Source organism: Aplidium turbinatum, chromosome 7 (genome assembly GCF_918807975.1).
Source record: "Aplidium turbinatum chromosome 7, kaAplTurb1.1, whole genome shotgun sequence".
Lineage (NCBI taxonomy): Eukaryota > Metazoa > Chordata > Ascidiacea > Aplousobranchia > Polyclinidae > Aplidium > Aplidium turbinatum.
In genome coordinates this window covers 8,587,148-8,608,315 of record NC_137478.1, presented here as the reverse complement: position 1 = coordinate 8,608,315, position 21,168 = coordinate 8,587,148, and the positions used below count along the sequence as shown (strand labels likewise).

Here is a 21,168-nt window from a genome sequence, read left to right as displayed (position 1 = left end):
AGAGGATTTGACCCATTGACAGACCTGGTCAACAGGTTTCAAAGATTGTTGTCCGTTAGTTATTCCACCCACTAGGTGCGCTGAATGGAGCGCAGTCATGAAATGCGTTGCTCAAGCGCACAGCGCACACCCCGAGAGTCGAACCAACGCCTCTTGATCTTAAAGTTTCTTTCCTCGTGAAGTCAAGCCCTTAACCAACTGAGCTATCGTAGTGGACTATCTTAATCGTGCAATATTAGGAATACATGCTTTAGATAATTTCAAGCACTTTGCGAAATATATACTTCAGTTTATTCGATTGTCAAATAGAACTTTCTGTAGAACTTATCAGTAGTCTAAGCATGATGACATCTCAATTAAAAACACAGAAAAATTGAAAAATAATATTTAACATGGTCACTGGCAAATCATGTTCATTCCGTTACACAACGATATAGTTTGCAACAATATTCGATAAAGGATTAATTTTTAAATCAATTCCCAGAGCAAATCAGTCGATTTTTACATTGATTTGCTGTCAGCAGGGTGATTATCCAGATTTGGTTTATTCAAGACCTTCTTTAACTTTACGGTTTATTTCATTGTAAAAGTCAATCAATACTCGTAGTCATCTGTGTCAATGGATCGTTTACCAAAGTCCATCCATCCGTAATAACTTCTATCCATTCGAGAGATATTGCCTTCCGAACCCTTGTCCTGTGATCCTGATAATAATTAGAAGGTTATCAATTTCAATTCAAGTTTTAATCTTTTTAACAAACTAGACTACTATTTACGTTTCCATCCAGTCCCCACTGTTCATTCATCAATCTTTAAACTCTTTGAAGAGATAATTTTTACCAGTTTAATTTTGAAGAAAGCGTCTACAGGCTATATGTTTTTTCAGTAATTCTGCGTGTTTAAGTGGAGAATGACAGCATGACCGAGTGGTAAGAGTGTTAGTTTGAAGTTTAAAACAACCTCGTTTCAACACTGACTTGGCTACTGACTTGGAGAATGTAACTGTGTTTCGGCAAGACACTGAACGTGAAACTGACATGTTTAAATGTAAAAACAAATTCTGCCCTCTACGCTTTCCGCTTAGTATAAACTTTCACTAAGTACGATAAATCTACAATTTTATCTGAATAACGATAGAAAAAGTCATTGCTCTATTTTTGTCGTAGGCTATACAAGTCCACATCCGGTGGTTTAAGATTAACGAACAGGAAGGCGGCAGGAGAGCTAATCTTCGTTTCTACCTTTAAGGATATCTTTAAACATCTTGTTAAAGATACAGCGGCGTGCTCTTGAGCGGTGTTGAACCCGTGCCCTTTCAAGCGTTATATATTGCCTTGAATGGTTATTCAATTGAATGCAAATTATTTATGCTTATAACGCCTTCAATGAATGTCCCAACAAGCGTAAAATGAAAATTAACTTTGCAAAAACATGGTACTACCATGAAAAGATTGAGGTTGTTATAAACAATTTAGTACCGTAGTTCTACTAATCTGGTAACATTAATTATTATATTTTAGAGTAGCTATAATTTCTTCATAATTACTTGTCATCGCTTGGTGAAGCACCTGAGTAAAATCGCAAAATGAGAAAATCACTAAATCCAAAGAATTTCTCACAATTAACATAACCTAATTCTTAGGCAATTAAAATCATCAAATAAACAAAAAGTTTTTTGGCTAACATTTTCATAGCAACCTTACCTATACTTTTCATAGCTGGTTTCCTTTCTTTTGATGAAGTCCTATGCTTCTGACGTCCGTCGTACTTTTGAATGCTCTGCAGGATATGTAGTAGGCCATGGTGTGCAGCCAACACTTTGCTTAACCCTCTGTCTAATAAAGAAAGATGATGCAACTTGTGCTATTGAAAAAAGTAAATATTTTGAAAGGTTATTGCAAAATGAGAAAGAGCATCTTAAATTGCAATCACATCTTAAATATGCAAATTCTACTTTCTGATTTGTTGAAACTTCAAGTCAGCTAAGACAAATGTAGTGCTTAAAAAAAACGTCACTAAACCAACTCTTGCGTTACTTGATTTACTTGATGTGAACTTCTTTTCTTTGGCTTCTCCTTTGTGAAATTTATACAAGGATACAGATTCTTTCATTGGATTTTTCAAATGGCCAATATTGAGCTTGAGGTTTGTGCTTTGAGTTAAACCATTTGGAGAATGAAGGATGAGACATGACGAAACAAGAAAAAAGTGAAACCTTTTTATCGTCATACTAAAACAACTTTGGCCAAATTTAAACTAGTTCTGATTTTTTAAATTACTCTCAAAATCGTACATCTGAAATGCAAAACTTTAATTAAACTGAACTAGAACAATATGTCAAAATTGATTATTTGCAATTTCTTGATTTCGAAAGGTAAAGGTGGTCCCATACTTGATTCAAGTGTCGGGTATGAGGAGATGGGGTTCTCATTGTACTAAGCCTTCGGCACTAAGGAGAGTAAGGTGGCCAGTTCTTTTCTCTCGGCCGACTTTCCTGCAGCAATTAAGCCCACCCATCTTATTACCCCCTAGGTGAGCGGTGTTTTTCATCAACCAGCTGAAGCCGGGGGTCGAACCAGGTTTGCATAATTGGAAAGCCAACGCTTTATCCGTTGTGCCATCCTACCGCTCTAGATTTAGTAGCATAACTAAAAAGAAATTTTGGAAAATAAGCTTTATAAACGCCTCAATGATTAAAGGTGTAAAATACATCTAGCTGTGATTGGCTTAGTTTTACTACGCCCTTCTACTCTAAACTTCGTATACGAATAGTTATGTCAGTTATGAACAATGCATATGATCTTCTTAGTTACAACGGGGTTGCTTTTTGCCGAGATTCGTCTCCTTTTCTGGTTGCTAATTGCATTGACATGAACAAATGTACAGTTTAAACAGTTCTGTATACTTAAATTGTTTGAAATTTATTTATAACTTTTTATTTTTAATAGTTGTTGTCTCTGCACAAAGGAATGTTTGCTCAAATTAAAAACCGGTTAACAAAATCCTTTATGGATGCATTTGGCTTCTTAAAATTTCCCATTTCCTGATTAGGCTAGAGCAGTGGTTTTCAACCTTTTTGGTGGAACGGAACCCAATGAAACATTCCAAAAGCTCGAGGAACCCCTGTTCAATAATTTAATTGCCATATGCAAAAAACATCGTTTGATTAATAAAATTAAATTAAAATACTCATGTAGTCATATCCATACTTGTAAGGCTGTAAGCAGAATTTTATAAATTATAAATATATATAAAAACAAACCTAATACTGGCAAAACAAAATGATCTCTAACACGTTCACGGCGATTTGACCCACCGGTGTTCAATCGAATAAACTGTCTGAAAGAACTCCTTGAACAGAAGAAAACATGTCGACGAAATTTAGCGGGAAAGCAGAAAGTTAAAGGTAATCGCACCACAAGAAAACAACGAAAATTCGGGACCGCAGCGAACGTGTTAAAGTGTAGCAAATTTATTATAGTGGCAAACCTAATCAATATTTGATTATGTTTAAACAATATGCATATAATAATAAAATAGACTCTCGGATTTGAATGTAAACTTGCGGGACCCCTAGACTTACTGGCGGAACCTTAGGGTTCCGCGGAACCCTGGTTGAAAACCACTGTGGTAGAGCCTATAGTTTTATTTTGTTTTGCATATACGACCATGTGAATTGCATTGACATTTACCAGAACTGTAAAGTTTTACTTGACTATAAACTGAAAGAATTCGGTTATATTCGGTTGTTTTTTTCGAATTCAAATTTTTCAATAGTTTATGAACTTAAAACTAAAACATCGACTAAAACATCGCTTGCAGCCTTGGTTGTCATGGAGACAAATTATTTTTTAAAACCTTAAATCATTACATATAAAGAAACTTTCTAAATTGACTAAATTCTTAGCTTGCTCAAAACCTGCACTTTCAAAAAACCTAAAAAGTAGTTTTAATGAAACTAATTACCCTTTCAAGCACCACATCTTATATTTATATAACGTCCAGTTATGTAATTGTCGAAATAAAAAATAAAAAACCCGGACCATTAATCTGTTGTATGGTCAACTATCTTTTAAGTTTAACTTTTCATTTACGCGTTCGAGTTTAAGCTCTGGTAGCCTGCGCGATTTTAAATCGTTTTTGCCTTCAGACGACATCGTCTAAAATACACAACCTTCTTGAGTGGAAACAGGTTGTGTAAGAACCAAGTGGTTAGTAGTGTTTGTTCCTGGTAACATCAAGTAATTGCAGATCTAATGTACTTTAGACCGATGTTTTCAATAAGATTTTAAGCGATAAAAGTAAGAAATGTTATGATTTATTTATCAAGACAAGGCGATAACTTTTTCTGTCTTGTCCAATGAAAACATGGTCCACTGATAGTTTAGTCAGGCCGGTAGCTCTTGTCTTGTTTCCTGTCAATCAATCATTACAACTGCACTACAACGTAGAAAAAAACGATAAAAAATGCAAACAATCAATCTAAAACCAAAAAAGTTTCCTTTCTTGTTGAAAGTTTGTTTGTTGCATAGTCTCCACGTTTCTCATGAATATTTAAATCAGATATGTCAATAACCTTTATTTCACCATAAACAGTCGTTTTTGAATCTAAATTTACACGAATTTAAATACTGCACAAAATTATAATCACTTTAATCACTGTGCTGCGACTCATTCTGGTCTGTCGTAAGATATGTAGCACACGATACCATCCAACAACGTTGCACAATCGCTAGAATTTGTGGTTCAAAACATATAAAAGCCTTCCGAATGTTTAGATGGACAAAGCTTGCCTCCAACAGTTGTTTTGTCATCCTTTATAATAACCAGGCCTACAGGAGGGTTTGCAACTGGAGCATTGTAAAAACGGACCCACGAACTTCTAAAAGTTGCATTGAGAGAACTGTCCAAAATGTTTTAATTTTGCAGTTTTTTTGCTTCCACGGAACTTCTTAAAAATTTACATGGATCCCCTGTGGGTCCGATGATCTCGATTAGGAAATCAACGATATAAAGGAATTAGGCTAAATTACAAGAATATGAAATAACAATCTTCTTGGTCGGGCCAAACCATTTGTACTTGATAATACAATTCTAGTCTAAGACCGTTTTAGCGATTGCGGGAAAGAAACGTACCATGTTGCCAAACGCTCTGCCGCATGTCTATCTCAATGTGGAAAATATTTTGTCCAAAATCACTTAAGAACTCTTTTAATTCTTACCTGACATATGCCGTATGCACGCTTCGTCTTGGCTGTGATGAAAACAAAAGGGTCATCAGATTGCAGGCACACAATCTTACATCTATGAGCACCATTTTAAATATTAAAAAAAAAACTACTGAAGTCATTGAACAACCAGCCAACATCACGTGCCCAGAAAAAAGCATGTGAAGTTCGATAAACAAGAAAATCAAAATTTAAAAGCAACATTTTCTTTTAGTCCGCCTTAGTTGCGAAGCTTTTACAATATTATATCGCCACTGCAAGATCCATCAGCCTTTGTGATTAGATATAGGTTACCAAATTAGTTAACGAGAAAGCCATCTGCAATAAAAAAAAAAACTATTTGAGGCGAAAATATGCTCCCCTTACAACTTGACTCCAGGAGATATTGAAGATTTGTTAAATGCATCGAACTTGATTCGCCTTTATTTCTCATCTTGGAATGGAGAAAACAGTATTTTAATTAAATTTGTCCATGACGCCACTACCATCTTATCCCACAGCCAACAAGCACTAGACATGCATGCATATTATCACATAATTTTCACTTTATTCTCAACAAAATCACAGAATTTTTTTAGACAAACAGAACAGGTGGTAAAGTATTGTTGGAATAGATTCAAATTTTACTATAAGAAAAAATATTGCAAATCGTTGCACTAAAGTACGCTAGAGAGCAATTTACGCGCTTTTCAGATGAAATTAAATTTCTGAATCATTGCAAATTGATTGAAATAATATTTATTGGAACAAATCACGCAAAAAAGATAAAAGCACAACATGTAGTGATGTAATCAATATTTATTGGAAACATTTTATTTTAATAATATTATAAATATTTATTATAAATCAATATTTAAGTTGTGAACTTCAGCCCTCCACCTCCTTGGGACGTGTGTAGCCTAACGTTACAATAACTGCATTCATAATAATAATACTGTATTAGTATTATTCAATATTATTGTCACCAATTTTATAGTTGTGACGTCACATACTTCTCAAACATCATTTAAACTTGACAAATGCTAAATCCGCTCCTGGCTCATAGGTGGCGTTCCACTTCCATCAGAAGTTACACTGTATTGGATTCTAACAGCTAATATGCACTAGCAAAACTACACACATTTTTAATGCCACCAAAAAAATTCATCTACCAAAACAAAACTACAGCATTTTAAAAAATCCGGATTGTGAATACTTTAACCCTGCTGTGCACAGAGTACGTTTAAATTTGTTCTGTTTTGCTTGCTCCACTTTCAACTACAAACGACATGGAGTCAAGACGAAACACTTTGCCAAAGCGATGGGGGAGTCAATGCTTTAAATCAAGTATGACAGTAAATGAAAAAGACAAAAGGATTCAAAAAGAAATGGAGGGAGACCACAAACAAAATGGCTGGATAATGTCAAAGATCAGTATCACTTAAAAACAGCATCAGATAAAATGTTGTAGAAGTAGACCTACTGTATATGCAGATAGGCCACGTAACAGGAGTTTTTCTTGTTTTTTTGTTTTTTTTTTCTTTGTCGTATCTAGGCTTACACCCGGTGGTTGAAGATTTAGATTAAGTGGACGGGAAGGCAAGGAAGCCAATCTTCGTGTCCATCTTCAGACATGCCTTTAAGTGTACCTGCCAGAGACACAGACGCATGCTCTTGAGCGGTGTCGAACCGGCGCCCTTTCGATTGCTGTTCCAAGGCTCTCACCACTTGGCTATGCAGCCGACATAACAGGAGTGACATGGCAAGATATCAAATTCATGATGACTGAAAATGTAATTTTAATAATTTGGGAAGAAAATATTTTGAAGTTTTATCCTGATCAGGAAAATATCGTAGAAAGTTGTGAAAGGAACTGCAGTACAATATACAGTAATAAAAAGTACTAATAAAAAGTAGTAGCTAATAAAATAAAATTAGCTAATTAAAAGTACAGTAGAATAAAATAAAAGAATAAAATAAAAGAATAAAAGAATAAAATAGAAAGTACAAAGAATAAAATAAAGAATAAAACAAAAGTACAATAAAATAAAATTAGTATAAAAAGTACGGTAGATTATTGCCATGACAATGAGAATGACATACCAATTTTACAGAAAATTTGCTTCAAATCAAATATAGTTATTACTATCTGAAGCCTTTACAAATTGTTTCACCTAACGGATCATCAGAAGGTCTTATAATAAGACCTTCTGATGATCCGTTAGGTGAAACAATTTGTAAAGGCTTCAGATAGTAATAACTATATTTGATTCAATTCGCTCTGCTTTGCCTTTTTGCTTGGCATTGAGCACTTTTTGTAGTATTAATAGTTTTCATTGTTTTGAAAATTTGCTTCATGTGTGTTAGCAAATTGTGATGTCATAATTCAAAGTAAAATCAGTAAAATTTTAATCAATTTCAAAAGTTATAAGCTCTAAAAGTATTCACATTAGTATACAAAATTCAACTACAATTAGTTTACGGAAAGCACGGGAAATACGAATGGACTCGCCAACTGCAGTGTCAGGACAAGTCGTTAATCGTCCTAGTGGTCTTTTCATTACCGAGGACGATAACTTTTTGGAGGAGACGGAAAATGAAGAGGATGAAGAAAGAACTTTCCAAAAGTAAGTCAGGAAAATATTCGATAATCTTATTTCAACTTTTCACAAAAAGCGAAATGTCAAAAACAGCAAATAAATATTATTACTTGGATTTATTTAAGTTGATTAAATGTAACTGACAGTGGCGTACACAAAAAAAATATTAGAGCACTTTAATATTACGTTTTGTAGCAATACTTTCACTCCATTGCCGAAAACAAAAGCAGGCCTTAAGAAAAACCACTAAAATACATTCACCTCAACCACAGGCAAATGTGTCACATATGCCAGCATACTGCCACCGTATATAAGTTAAATCAAGCCATCGCAAATCGCAATTGTTCATTATTGACCGCATTGCATTGTGATAACAAAGGTGTGCCATAAGATCGCTAATTGGCTCAGCCTACCGTACCTATTCTGAATAAAAATGCTTTGCAAGTTATTGTATGTAGCCCTTTCGCTTTTGACAAGGTTCAACAAGCTAAACTGTTCCAAATATTGCATTCTTTTGATACCAACGGAAAAGAACTTAGAATTACACAAAACCTCTATTGAGAACAAATGGCTGTAATACCTATAATTATCAACCTTAGCGAATTTAAACCGATACGACGAGGCGTCAGACAAGGATGTTTCTTATATCCCGACCTCTTCGACGTTTACAGAAAGATGATTTTGAGAGATATCGTAGATATAAATGGAATAAAAGTTAGAAGACAAAATATAACAAACTTCTTGAGATACGCTGATGATACAGTCTTGATAGCAGAATCTGCAAATCATCTACAGAACTTGCTAAATTCTGTTGTCAGTAAAAGTAAAGCGATGGGTTTAGAGAATTCAAGAAAAATAGAATGCATCACTGTATTAAAAAAATAAAACTTATCCAAAATACAACGATACACTCAACGATGTTACATGAACACAAATTGGAAAGTTTAAATATCTTAGGTACGTACCGGTACATTATAACTTCCGATGGCAAAAGTGACACTGAAATTAAAAAGAGGATCGCTATGAAAAAGGAAGCTGTCAGTAAAAAGAGTTCAGTCTAAAAACTTGCAACATAACAACAACAACAAAAAATGAAAGTTTTAAAATCATAGTAATGTGAAATCTAGTCTGACTTTTAACGGATGAGAATGCTGGACGACAAGTAACGAAATGATGAAAATATTAGAGGTTGCTGAGATGTGGTTTCTCAGAAGAATGTTAAGATCAGTTGGACAGAAAAGAAAGGTAATGACAAAGTTCTGGAACTGGCAAAAACAGACAGGAGATTAATAACAATAGTTAGAAGGCGCCTGATGGAAATTGTAGGGCTTATTCACAGACATGAAGATTTGGGAAAATTAGTATTATTGGGCATGAAACAAGGAAGAAGAAGCAGAGGTCGGGAAAGATTAAGTTATTTAAACAGCTTGAACCAATGGGCCACAAACACAACAATCAAAACTACCAATTTTATACGGATGTCATATAACACAGAAGTTTGGAAGACCATGATCGCCAAGTCTGCATCAGATCAGGCACATAATCATCATGTAGCGTGCAATTATTTTCAAGTTGTCATGCTAAACAGGGCTTCAAATCCAGACCTTTCATTGCGAAGCCTATCCTACGTCACTGACTTAGCCTATTGGTACTAGTATTAAGATACATTGCAACTGCCGCTGTCGGTTTGAACCAAAATTTCACGCTCCAGAACTTAGCAGAAAATGAAAAAAAATCACACCGAAAAAATTATGTTAAATATTTTTAGATATTGTGTAGTCTGTCTGTTTATGTTATGGACAGGGTACGTCTTATTGATTGATTGAATCTTTATTCTCGGACTAGGAAAGTTCTTTGAGAGCTTAATCCTGGAAGTTTTGCATACTTGTAGACAATGTAGAGACTATGAACCATTGATGCAAGCCCGGTCACCGAGATTGACAGTGTGAAGTTTCCGATTGTTGAAGTGTTGTCGCCGGGAAATTATTCCATCCATTAGGTGCCACTGAATGGAGAGCAGTCCTTAACGAGCGTTGCTCAAGCGCACACCCTGAGAGTCGAACCAACGCCGCTTGATCTTGACGCTTCTGCTACAATCTTTTGTCAAGTATACTAAGAAAGCAATTTTCCGCAACACATTTTCTTTTAATCAACAGATGCCATTGGAAGCACCGAACGTAACGTAGGCTATATCAGTTGAGGAACCAGTCATCATTTAACGTTACATTACAAACATAACGCTTTATACAGAGATTCGCTGTCGCCGAACGCTTCCAATCACACAGAGGACAGCTCATCAAACGTATCAGATTCTGAAAATTGCAAACCAAATATGGATTCCAAAGGTTTGTAAGTCAAATAGAGGATAGAGCTTACCTAAGATGTTACAAAATTTGTTCAACGTGCTCTAGCTGCACAGTTTGTATGTTACAACTTGCTGACGCTTATAGGTAACCATTCATGTCCCCACGAAAGGCTTGAACTAACATTATTTTTTAAATTAACGCTAAAAAGACCAAGTCAATGGTAATCTTTAAAATCACCAGACAATCCAGTACTCAAAATTATAATTGACAATGAAATTATACAAAAAGTAAAATCTTTTTCCTATCTTGGGCATTTAATAACTGAAGATGGGAGGTGTGACCATGAAATTCTAAGACGGATAGAAATTGCAAGAACTATATTTGGAAAAATAGAAAATATTTTAACCAATCAACGTTTTGATTTATCAATTCGTCACAGGATCTTAAAATGCTATATCTGGTGAACCCTTTTATACAATTCTGAAACTTGGACAATGTCACAAAAAAATGGAGAAATGGATCGATGCCTCGAGCTCTGGACACAGGCAAATGTTAAAAATTTCATGGAAACAAAAGATCACTAACGATGAAGTGCTCTCCAAATTCATTTCAAGCAAAATTCTCTTACAAATAGTCAAAAAAAGAAAATTGAAGTACTTCGGACACACAATAAGGCAAAACTCGTTACAAAGATCCTTAATAAAAAGGAAGATAAACGGTAAAAGAAAAAAAGACAGACCAAGAATGGTTTGGACATCAAACACCACTAAATGGATAAAATTAACTTATGAAGGTGCAGTACGAACAGCTCATGGTCGAGAACAATGGCGCATTGTATCCAACCCTCAATACAAGGAAGAACATAATGATGATGATGAACAATTGAACATTACTTTCACATGTTTTTGCAATAAAGTAGAGCCGTCGAAAAGTACAACCATGTTAAGCATTAGAGTGTGACAAAACGCTATACATAAATTCCCAAAAGGATAATAACATTTTTTTTTCGACTTTTATTTTATTTTTTATTTTTAGGTCAGGACAATTGCACTGTTCCTGGAGGTGACAGCATTTCAAAAGTTGAAGTAAACAAAGAAAACGAAGAATTCTGCCTTTTGGGAGATAAAACCAGCAACACTGAGTAAGTAGGCTAGGAGGCTACCGTAGCATCTATTATAGCGATGTCCGCGGTAGTACAAACCTTCAACAAACAGTGGCAATAGTTATGGCATTAAGTTTACTGTTTAGTTTAGATCTAGGTCGCTCGTCAATAAACTGCAAGGGCCCTCGACTGTTTTAGTGAAAGAAAGCTGTTTAAGTATTGTTCTAAATTAATCGATTGGCTTATTTTTTTTAAATAATTATTTCCCAATAAATAGAAATTCAAATTACACCATGTAAAAGGATAAAGTAACATTAACATATAGATTGTTTTGAGCTTTTCATTTATTCTAATCTATTAAGCTTTTAAAGTACTGTAAATTTGTAATACAACCTGGCAAGACTTTCTAACGATGTCAATAATTATTGTCTATCATCGCTTGGTATATAGTCGTAGCATGTAGTAGCAATTCCAATACTCAAACACTAAGACTGACAGTTCAATGCAAGATTTAGCCTACTGGACAACGCCAAATTACTTTTGCATGAACTGAAATGTTTATTTCAGCGCTGAAGAACGCCAATATTCATTGGTGATTGGCTCAACGAAAGAAACTAAAGCCATAGCAGAATTTGAAAAGCAAACTGGAGACTCGTTAACAGAAGACCAGATAATGGGTTTGTTTATAATCCTATAATGGGCCTTGATAGAGGCGTACGCAAGATTTTGCAATGGGGGGGCATTCGATTCAATTTGACCATTTTTGATAAAAAGTAACACTTTAATATGTTCTACCTCGCGCAAGTTTTACGGTAACCTAACGGTTCGCGCAAGATATAGTATCTCTCCATCAAGCATTTAAATATTGAAAAATTATATTAGAGGAGAAGGACGGGCCCAATACTCTCCACCATCACTGTGCGTACGCCACTGGGTTGTGACAACGCTTTTAATAATGCATGTGTTAAGCATTCATGACATTTAACTCTGTTATTTGAATTTTTTTCAATGTATCCTATTGAAAATAAAAACATATAAATTATCGTAATTTGGTAAATGAAAAAACCATAGACTATGTTTAATCCAGTGGTTCCCAACACGTTTTTAAGGCGACCCATTTTTAAAAAAGATTCAGTTCGCTGCAATTTTGCGACCCAAGCGAATTGTCGTAACATTTTAAAATCAGTACAAGATTGCATTGCAAATAAACAGCACTACAAAAGAAGTAACTTTTTCGAAAATAATATGTTTATCAAATCACTAATGAGATAGCTGATGTGCTCGCTTTCTGTCAGTAAGTTTTTGAAATCGAGGCGTTATTTTGCTTAGGCATAGCCGCATGTCGGCTACAACTTCCAGCAGGTTTCGCTGTTTGGTTTTCAATGCACACAGGACGCTAAATCCAGTCTCACAAAGCCAAGTTGCTGCCAATGGAATCAGTTTTTGAATCACTAATTTGGAAACTGTGGGATACACTTTGTACATCTAAGCTCAAAAGGGGATGTTTGTAGAATCTTTGGGGTATTTGTCTTTGAAGGACTCAAAAAAATGATTTGCTGCTAATGTTGTTATGTCTATAAACTGTTCTACAACATGGATGGAAAGTTGAGGCAGATCTTTTCCAGCAAATAGATCAATTAATTATCCAATCATTTTGGCTATTAGGTGTTAGAGATTCTCCATAGTAGTGCACAAACTTTTTGACAAGGTGTTCTAGGTGTCTAATCAGTGGCGGCTCGTCATAAGGGACTGCGGGACTGCAGCCCCCCTAACATGTTTGTGCATATGTGAATTATATTACATATAGATAGTTTTGCCATGTTTTTTTTAATTTATTTCGCTTAAACAATTGAAAAAACTCTTAATATTAATTTTTTTTTGTAATAAAAAAAAAATTTGTCTTACAAAAATTAATTGGCAACTCTGGGTCTGCAAATTCTGCAGGTCCGATGTTTCTTGTTCTTTTTTTATGACGTAGGTTTTTCAGAAAAAAGTTTCCTAGCGTCACTGAACAAGCGCTGTAGGGACTGCAAACAGAACAGACCCTGGTAAGGGATTCCAACTTATTTCTCGTAAATCTTTAGGGTAAGCGTGTGGAAGCTGTCGGTGATTAGGTGAAGGGATCGTAGGTTACTTTACTTGATCTGTGTTTTGAGAAGTCATTGAGACAGACTAGTTTTGATGTGAAGTAAAGCCAATTACTGTAATTATTGGTGCTCTTTCACAATTCATCCTTTTGTGATGATGACGTCATGATACGTCACACAGGTTGGAATGGACTATTATAAAGGAGGAAGTATGGGGTGGAAATGCACTGAAAAACACCTGAAGAAAATTGTCTCCCATTTATTCATTTGTTGTTTAATTTCAACAAATTTGCTATCGTTAGAAAGCATAAGCATAGATCTAACCAACTAAGTTAATACCAAGTCCCAAAATAGTACTAGCTCCATCTGGTGACCACCTAAACTTGACCAAATTCAAGCCATTATCAAAAGTTTACTTTAAATGATAAAAACATTAAACGACAGCCAACTAAAAGAAGATGTTACTGTGTTACTAACCCTAACTCAGTGCATTTATAACTCAGTCCGGTACAGGTCTATAATTATTTATATTAAGTTAGCCTACTGGTTGATGCAGCCCCCCCATGTTTTGAGACCACGAGCCGCCACTGTGTCTAATTATGGTTTGCTTAATATCAACTTCCTTGCCACAAATATATTGCGTTAGCTGAGGAAACATATCGTACTCATCACTGGCGACATAGCTTCTCCGGAGTATATGCTATGAGTTTTTTGTGGTAAGCAGAAACTTTTGCAGCGTGATTATTCACCGTAAAATCATTGCCTTGCATAATTTTATAAATTTAGAGAATTTAGAAAGTGAAATATATTGGCAAGGTAAGCAACGTTTGCATTGAAATCTTCTTGCAAAAACTTCTCAGCTAATCCCACACAGTTCTGTTGCCTCAGGAAGATAGCAATCTTCTCCCGTAAATCACAAACTCGCTTCAGGACACGACCTCGGGACAATCATCGCACTTCTGTGTGCAGCAGCAATGCTTGATAAATAATCAGAATCCATGTCAGTGCACAAAGACGAAAACAATCGCCGATTTAGTGGCCTTGATTTGATTAAAACAGACTAAGTGGTTGGTCGAATCAATTTCTGTATGTTAATGGTGGCTTTGATATTATGTAGCCATTTATCTTCAGCGATGTCAAAATATTGTTTGTTGGGTTGTTCGACGAAAGTAACGACTAAGCAGACTGCCAGGACTGTTTTTTTTTTCTGTTCAGTGTTGTGGAATTTTGCATAATCTTTCCATAATGCTGCTTTGTCACCGGATTTATCAGAGTAATTAAAGCTGTTCCAAATAGATCTATGTGTGGCCCAACGTGTGGAAAACTTTGTCATGGTTTGTCCTACATAGTGTTTGTGACATATAGTGCACGTTGCAATGTATATCCCGTAATTTTGGCAGGTTATTTTATCTTTGAGACTGAAATTTTTGTTGGGTTTACATTTAATAATAACAATAATGACAATAATAAAAACGAAAACTGTTAAAATTTCATACACTACGAACATGCTACAAAGCATTCCGATGTCTCGACATGAAACGCTTCATGACTTTCTGAATTCATAGTTTTGTGATCGATCTCTGCATGTTTTAAATTTTTTTTTTTTTTATTCTTTCGCCCAAGATAAAACATGCCTGAAAAACAAGCAACCCAAAAAAATAATCAGGCGACCCAACTTTGGGTCGCGACTCTAATCCATTCATAAATTCAAAGTATTTTTTAAAAGTTAATAGTAGTAGAATGCCTTCTTCTCTAACGAGATTTCCATCTTGATAGGACGTCTTGTGAATCATTATTTTACAATCTGATTGATCTCGACCTCTGAACACGTTTCGCAAGTTTTCACTTACTGTTGCTCAAGCAGTCCAGCGTTTTTAAAGTTATAAAAAACGTCTGTGGCCTGATTACAGCCTTCAAGCTATAAGCTAAGAGTTTCACTAAATAAAATAACCACTTTCCACACGCACATCAAGTTCTGGCGACCTCAAAGCAGTAGCGCAGGCAAAGGAATTCAGAGAGGTTTGGCTAAGATCCAGAATAAGCTTAGGAGCTCAGGATGTCAGCAGGAACTCAGGAACTTAAAGGAAGTATCGAATATATTTTTTTTTAAATATGTGGTACCTTTTTCTACTTTAAGGTAGTTTGTGTCATTTTTAAAATATTTTGAAAGGTTTCCTAATTTGTGGGGTCAGAGGTCTCAGTGATACCTGGCCCAAGTCCTTCTCTCAACGACTCTTTTTTAAAGTAATGTTCATATACTTAAACACAGCCTTAAATATGTACAGCTTTTAAAGAAGCTTTCAAATTATTCGATAAAAGTGGAGGTGGAAGTTTCAATGCTCAGGACCTACAAGAAACGATGGAATCTGTTGGAATTGACGTCAGCCGCGGGGAAGTGCAAGATCTTATGCTGAAACTGGACAGAGATGGTAAGATGAACTGAGACAAAAGTTTATCATCAAGAAAGCTTTCTTGGAAAAAAAACATAAATTTCAACTGTAATCAGGGAGTTTGTAATTGCTATTTTGAATTCCACAATCGTTTATTTGCGGCTTTTCTATACTAGTATGTTGATTTTAAAGGGAGGAGCAAATTACGGCTGGTTATGTGAAGTTCCTGAATGGTTTTTATTTTACAGAGTTTTGCGTTTGTGCCAGAACCGTGTACGTTAAAGTAGTTATTTGATTTTGTCACATCACGTGAAAAATATCCCCAGACATTCGATTTGTTGAAGCTTTGCAAACTTTAAGCTCTTTTTTCTCAACACTCTATTTTGTAACGGAGTTTTTTCATTGTGTACAAGAAAGTGTACAGTTCTGTGAATTATTTTACGCGTTGTATTGTATATAAATTGCAGTAGCTTCTAAGCTACATTAACAACCTATTCATCTTCAGTTTCTAAAAGATTCACAGTCGCTCTTCTGTAAGTTGCAAAATATGGCCAGATCCGTTATTTTTTCTTCTTCTCACACTGTTTTTGAATCAAACGTTATCGACCTAGCAATAACCAATACAAAAATACGGTAAGCCCATGAAAAGTGGACCATTTGTTTAATGATAAGTTACAAACAGTAGGCCATTCTACCTTCATGGGTCTACTTTCCTTCTCAAATATTTTTTGTGTTAGAAAACGGAGTTATTGACTTTGATGAGTTTTTGGAAGCCATGACGGATCAGGAGATGGTTTTGGAAGTACATGGTAAGAGAAAAGAACATTTATTAATTAACAAGTAACGAAACACGGTTACAAAATTGCAGTTTCATTGAGACCTCATCTAACATGAGGAAAGAAAAATTAAGAGCAGCCTAAAAGATTGGAAATTGAAAAGCATGTTTTCGTGAACGTTTCTTACGTATGTTCTTAAAAATATCTATATGTACGAGTTAATTACGAAATTAGGAATTGACAGACTTTACACTTTGTTAATCATGAAAGTCCAGTTTATTTGTGAAAAGGATTTGAAGACATTATAGTATCTGAAACGTATTAAATCTTACTTTGGTTTCAAAATTTGTCGTTGTGCACATAGCGACCTTAGTTGAAATTTCTTGCGGTCCGCACTTCAGGGTTAAAACAACACCAGCAATCCTAGTTGAAAATTTTTGTGGTTCAGTTTACGTTTAAATCAACATCATGTATTTAGGTGCTGTAAAACACGACTGTGGTCCTAAAATACTAAGAGACTTGTTATGCAATGCCCTTACTCTGTTCATGAAGAAATCCGCTTTAAAAGAAGCTCATGAAATTGTTGGGTAAACTGCTTAACTTGCAATTGGTTTGACTTATAATTAATATCAAATTCAGTTGCAACTTTCTAAAAACCTCTACAGCTTGTTCTAGCCTTAGGCCTACTTGGGATCATTAGAAGGTTCTTATTCAAGTAGAATTTTGAATAAAGACCTTCTTATGACCTCAAGTAAGGCTAAAACAAGCTGTAGAGGTTTTAGTAAGTAGTAACTGACTTTGATTTTCAGGGTTCAAACTATTTTCGTATCATCAGCACATATGAAAAAAAAACAATACAAGATTAAAACGTGAAATAAGTTGTTTGCTGATGATGATGGGAGTGGCAGAAGGACCGAGCTGGTCGTCAAGTCTGCCACACCCGTGATGTAATTTGCTCTGCTTGGCTTTTTTGCTTGGCATTGGGCTCTTTCTGTAGTATTAATAACATTTATTGTTTTATTAGTGATAATATGTAATCTGGAGATGTTGATAGATGTGCAGAACTTCCTTGCAACCATTGATGAAGTAGGGATCGTCATTGAAACTATCCCACATTGAATTTATGTTGCTGCTAGTTGTTTGCAGCTTTAGCTGTTGATGAAAGACCTTTGAATGAAAACGAGTAAAATAAAAGTTTACTTCGTGCTGTAGAATTTGCAGTGAGTTTACACTAGTTTTAATTGATAAATTTGCATACTAGTTTAATTAATGAATTTGCAGCTATTTATTCTAGTTTTACAACCTATTATTTGTAACAAATTGTTCATCTGAATGTAGCCTACTCAATTTCGTTTCAGATATTATGTTAAAAAGTACAAAAAAGTAGCTGGTGTTTCAAAAAAGTCTCCTCATGTGGTTGAGCACTATGCAAACGTGGCCAGGCTGATCGGAATCACTAACAAACAACTGATAGATCAACTAAACAAAATCAAAATCAATCAAACCTTTGAAAGTAAGTTCAGATTTTTTATGCTTTATGCAATGATTCAATATAGAAAGATATTTCTAGAGCATGAACAATGTTATCTTCTACCATGTGACTAGCCTACTTCACTCTTGTAACTATGATATATTTGTCTTCTATGTGAACTGCGCTATGTTAGCCATTTACCAACCAATGGCTTCACCACATGATTGTTATTTCAGACGGAGAGTTTAAAAACAGTCCCTACGCAGCTCCGATAAAGACATCTGAACTGCGTTCTGTTATGTCGCCAGAAAAGAAGGTTATAAATAAAAAACAACAGCGACGACCGTCGTCACTCAGTGCAGACTCAGGTGTAGTTTGTTATATAAATATTGTTTACATTCAATTCGTTTGTACATGTTATAATAAATTGTGCGTATTGCAATACTAGTAGCAGACCTAGGGAGACTTGGTCTGGTGCCCTTTTCGCCTAAACAAAATATGCAATCGTTCTCCAATTTAATATTCCTTTTACTCGAAGTCAATGTTGCACATCACTGTACCGCACATGGGATATGAATATAGATATCACATAGCAAGCAGTACTGTAATTGTCGAGAACTTGCTTGCTGCTAACCGCTAGCTAAGACCAATCATATTCCATAGGTCTAACGCTCTAACTTCCAGCCAATATTTTAAAAGCATAAATTCCAAAAAACGTGAAAACGATGAATCTCATATAAACCTTTTTGTTTATCAAGCAAGTAGGTGTCTTTGTTGTATCTTACCCAACCCATGCAGCAAATCAACCGCTTTTTACATTGATTCAACGTCTGCAGACGTTCAACGCAATCAGTCTAAAAGACGGCTGATTTGCTGTCTAGGAAGTGATTATTGTCTTTCTACTACTCAGCCATGTAAGTCAAAGTACAACTGTGCGTTTGACAACAAATGTTTCATTTTCAGATTGCCAACTGACAAACAAGAACCATGAGTACCTTCTTGAAAAACTTCTTGCAAACCCAAAATCACAGAGCAACCCACCATCCAGTAGCAATTTGGATAACGACTATTTTAATCAGAGAACGTACAAATCTTGCGAAAAACTGCCTGATAAGGTAACCGAAAAAGATTGTCATAATTAACTCTTTCTTTAACTACAGTTGTAAAACCTTCTTGACCTAACAATAATTCAAAATACTTTAATAGCCTATACAAATTAAAATTAGTAAAAGTTATGTATGTAAGAGTTGCCAATCAAAAATTGATATTTTGTCATACGTGTAATTTGTAGAAATTATGTTCGTATGAAGTTCATGAGAAAACAAGGCGGCGGAGTCGGTTGAAAAATATACGACACCGACTCCTCGGTTTACAACTGGCCCCTTCCGACTCTGGACACATCAAAATCTCTCTGACTCCACGACTCCAGCTCCACGGCCCTGTGTGAAACACATTTTTACACATATCCAACTTCATAAAAGATGTAGGCAGTTATTATTTTTGTAGAGTCGTAGACCAGGCTGGATCACGCAAAGAGCGAAAGTATACAGAGTTGGCATTAATTTATCTCAGTCATCTCAAAAGATTCCAATTGACAAACTGCCATGGATACGCAATAAGGTAAAAATGTTGAATGATTGAAATTTTGACTTAAACTGTGCTAAGAATAGGCCTACTAGTGGGGAGTAGCATATCGCACTACATAACCTACCTTGATTAAAAAGTTCTTTCAAATAAATCTAATTTCTTTCAAATAAATCTAGACACCTACTAAACAACTAATTACTGTAAGCTTATTCTACACACTTTGTCAACCAACCTGGACAAGCAACAACCACAATCTATTCTGGGAGACTGCCATAGTAATGAACAATTATTTTGTTTGTTTAATATCATTAAAATGTTTGTTGCATTTGTCAAACTGAGGTTCAAGGTTTTTAACCGTTTATCTGAAAAGTCGAGAAGCAACGATTTTTCTGACGTCAGCACTACCTGACACGTATCTATAGCTAAACTCTTGCTACACTCGACTGCCGAGAAACACATATCTGAAAAGTGTTACACACATAAAGTGATACTGTGCATTCATACATACATCCGCTTTAAACACTCTATTGCTAAACTGACAAAGCCATGAAGCCTGGGTAACAAAATAAAAATGATATATAAGTTTAAAATCGAAAGGCCATCGCAAAGAAAAAAGATTGATGCAAAATTAAGATGTAATTTTGGATTTTGAATATTTAATAAACAAAAGATATCAGCTTTATTCTATAACTCAAATAAAACGACATGCACCTGTTGGGCCACGTTGACAAGTCAAGCACGTCTGTGACCAATTGCGTTGCTAATACAGTAACTAGAGAGCAATAAAGATACAGTAATACACGAGAGCGGATGCGCTTCCGCTGTTTCCACTGAGATGTGTAACTTTTCCGATCACCAGTTTTAGCAATTTTTGGTGCATACAGCTAAGCACAAGTATGATGATGGTCTACCATAGAAGAAACTAAACAGGTTGTAATTAAAGTTTCATATTTTTTGAATAATTCTTACAGGTTGATGAAGCAAAGACAAAATTTAATCGATCCGTCTCGCAGAAAAAGAGAGAGCTCAATATAAAGCGATTTAAAGAATTAAACAACGCCAAGCTACAAACAGAGTTTGCTGAACATCAATTTCACAATGTGAGTCCGTCAATATTATTTTCAAACATAGTTTGTTTTATGTATTTTCGGTATAACTAACCCCGCACAAAAGTTACCAGACATATTATATTTTCACCGATGTCCTAAGTAACCTAACTCTAATCCAGTCGTTGTAGCCTATTTTCAATCGTTGTCGATTCTAAAACAATCAAAATGTAGTTTGGATTGTGAAGAACTGCTGTCCAGTTTTAAATAAATGCAGCATAGTAAGATATTTTTTAGAACAAAACGACATAATTTTTTTTTTGTATAGGCGTATAGCGCATACAGCAGCGCAGCTACTAGCAATCGCGGAGCGGTTTCCACTTCTCAACTTCGAAAAGCGATGAAGAAAAGTAATCCAGGACCAAAAACTACCCGACCTACCGCTCCCCATCCGTCCAGAATAACAAATACTAACGTATCAGTGGATTCATAAACTTGTTAATTGTACTGATACTTTCTTCAATCTTGCATATCATATGTACACAGTATGAATGTGCAATCTCACAAAGAATTTTCGTTTTCAGCGATGCCTTCAT

The 21,168-nt window shown here is 35.3% G+C and overlaps 2 protein-coding genes across 2 annotated transcripts; one reads left to right on the top strand and one right to left on the bottom strand.

Moving 5' to 3' along the window:
* Positions 1 to 289: 289 nt before the first annotated feature.
* LOC145773976 (uncharacterized) lies at positions 290 to 2,287 on the bottom strand. Its single transcript, XM_082585104.1, has 3 exons — positions 2,046 to 2,287; positions 1,704 to 1,835; positions 290 to 704 (listed from the first exon to the last, which is right to left on the bottom strand). The coding sequence occupies exons 1-3, from the start codon at positions 2,227 to 2,229 to the stop codon at positions 595 to 597; spliced, it is 426 nt and encodes a 141-aa protein (XP_082441230.1). The 5' UTR covers positions 2,230 to 2,287; the 3' UTR covers positions 290 to 594.
* Positions 2,288 to 7,650: 5,363 nt separating this feature from the next.
* LOC145774773 (uncharacterized) lies at positions 7,651 to 21,168 on the top strand. The gene is made up of 13 exons (XM_082586083.1): positions 7,651 to 7,834; positions 10,058 to 10,152; positions 11,149 to 11,254; positions 11,783 to 11,892; positions 15,588 to 15,731; positions 16,430 to 16,501; positions 16,947 to 17,055; positions 17,827 to 17,981; positions 18,176 to 18,307; positions 18,903 to 19,054; positions 19,446 to 19,559; positions 20,498 to 20,626; positions 20,901 to 21,168. Exons 1-13 carry the CDS (start codon positions 7,710 to 7,712, stop codon positions 21,063 to 21,065), a joined length of 1,608 nt encoding a protein of 535 aa, XP_082442209.1. The 5' UTR covers positions 7,651 to 7,709; the 3' UTR covers positions 21,066 to 21,168.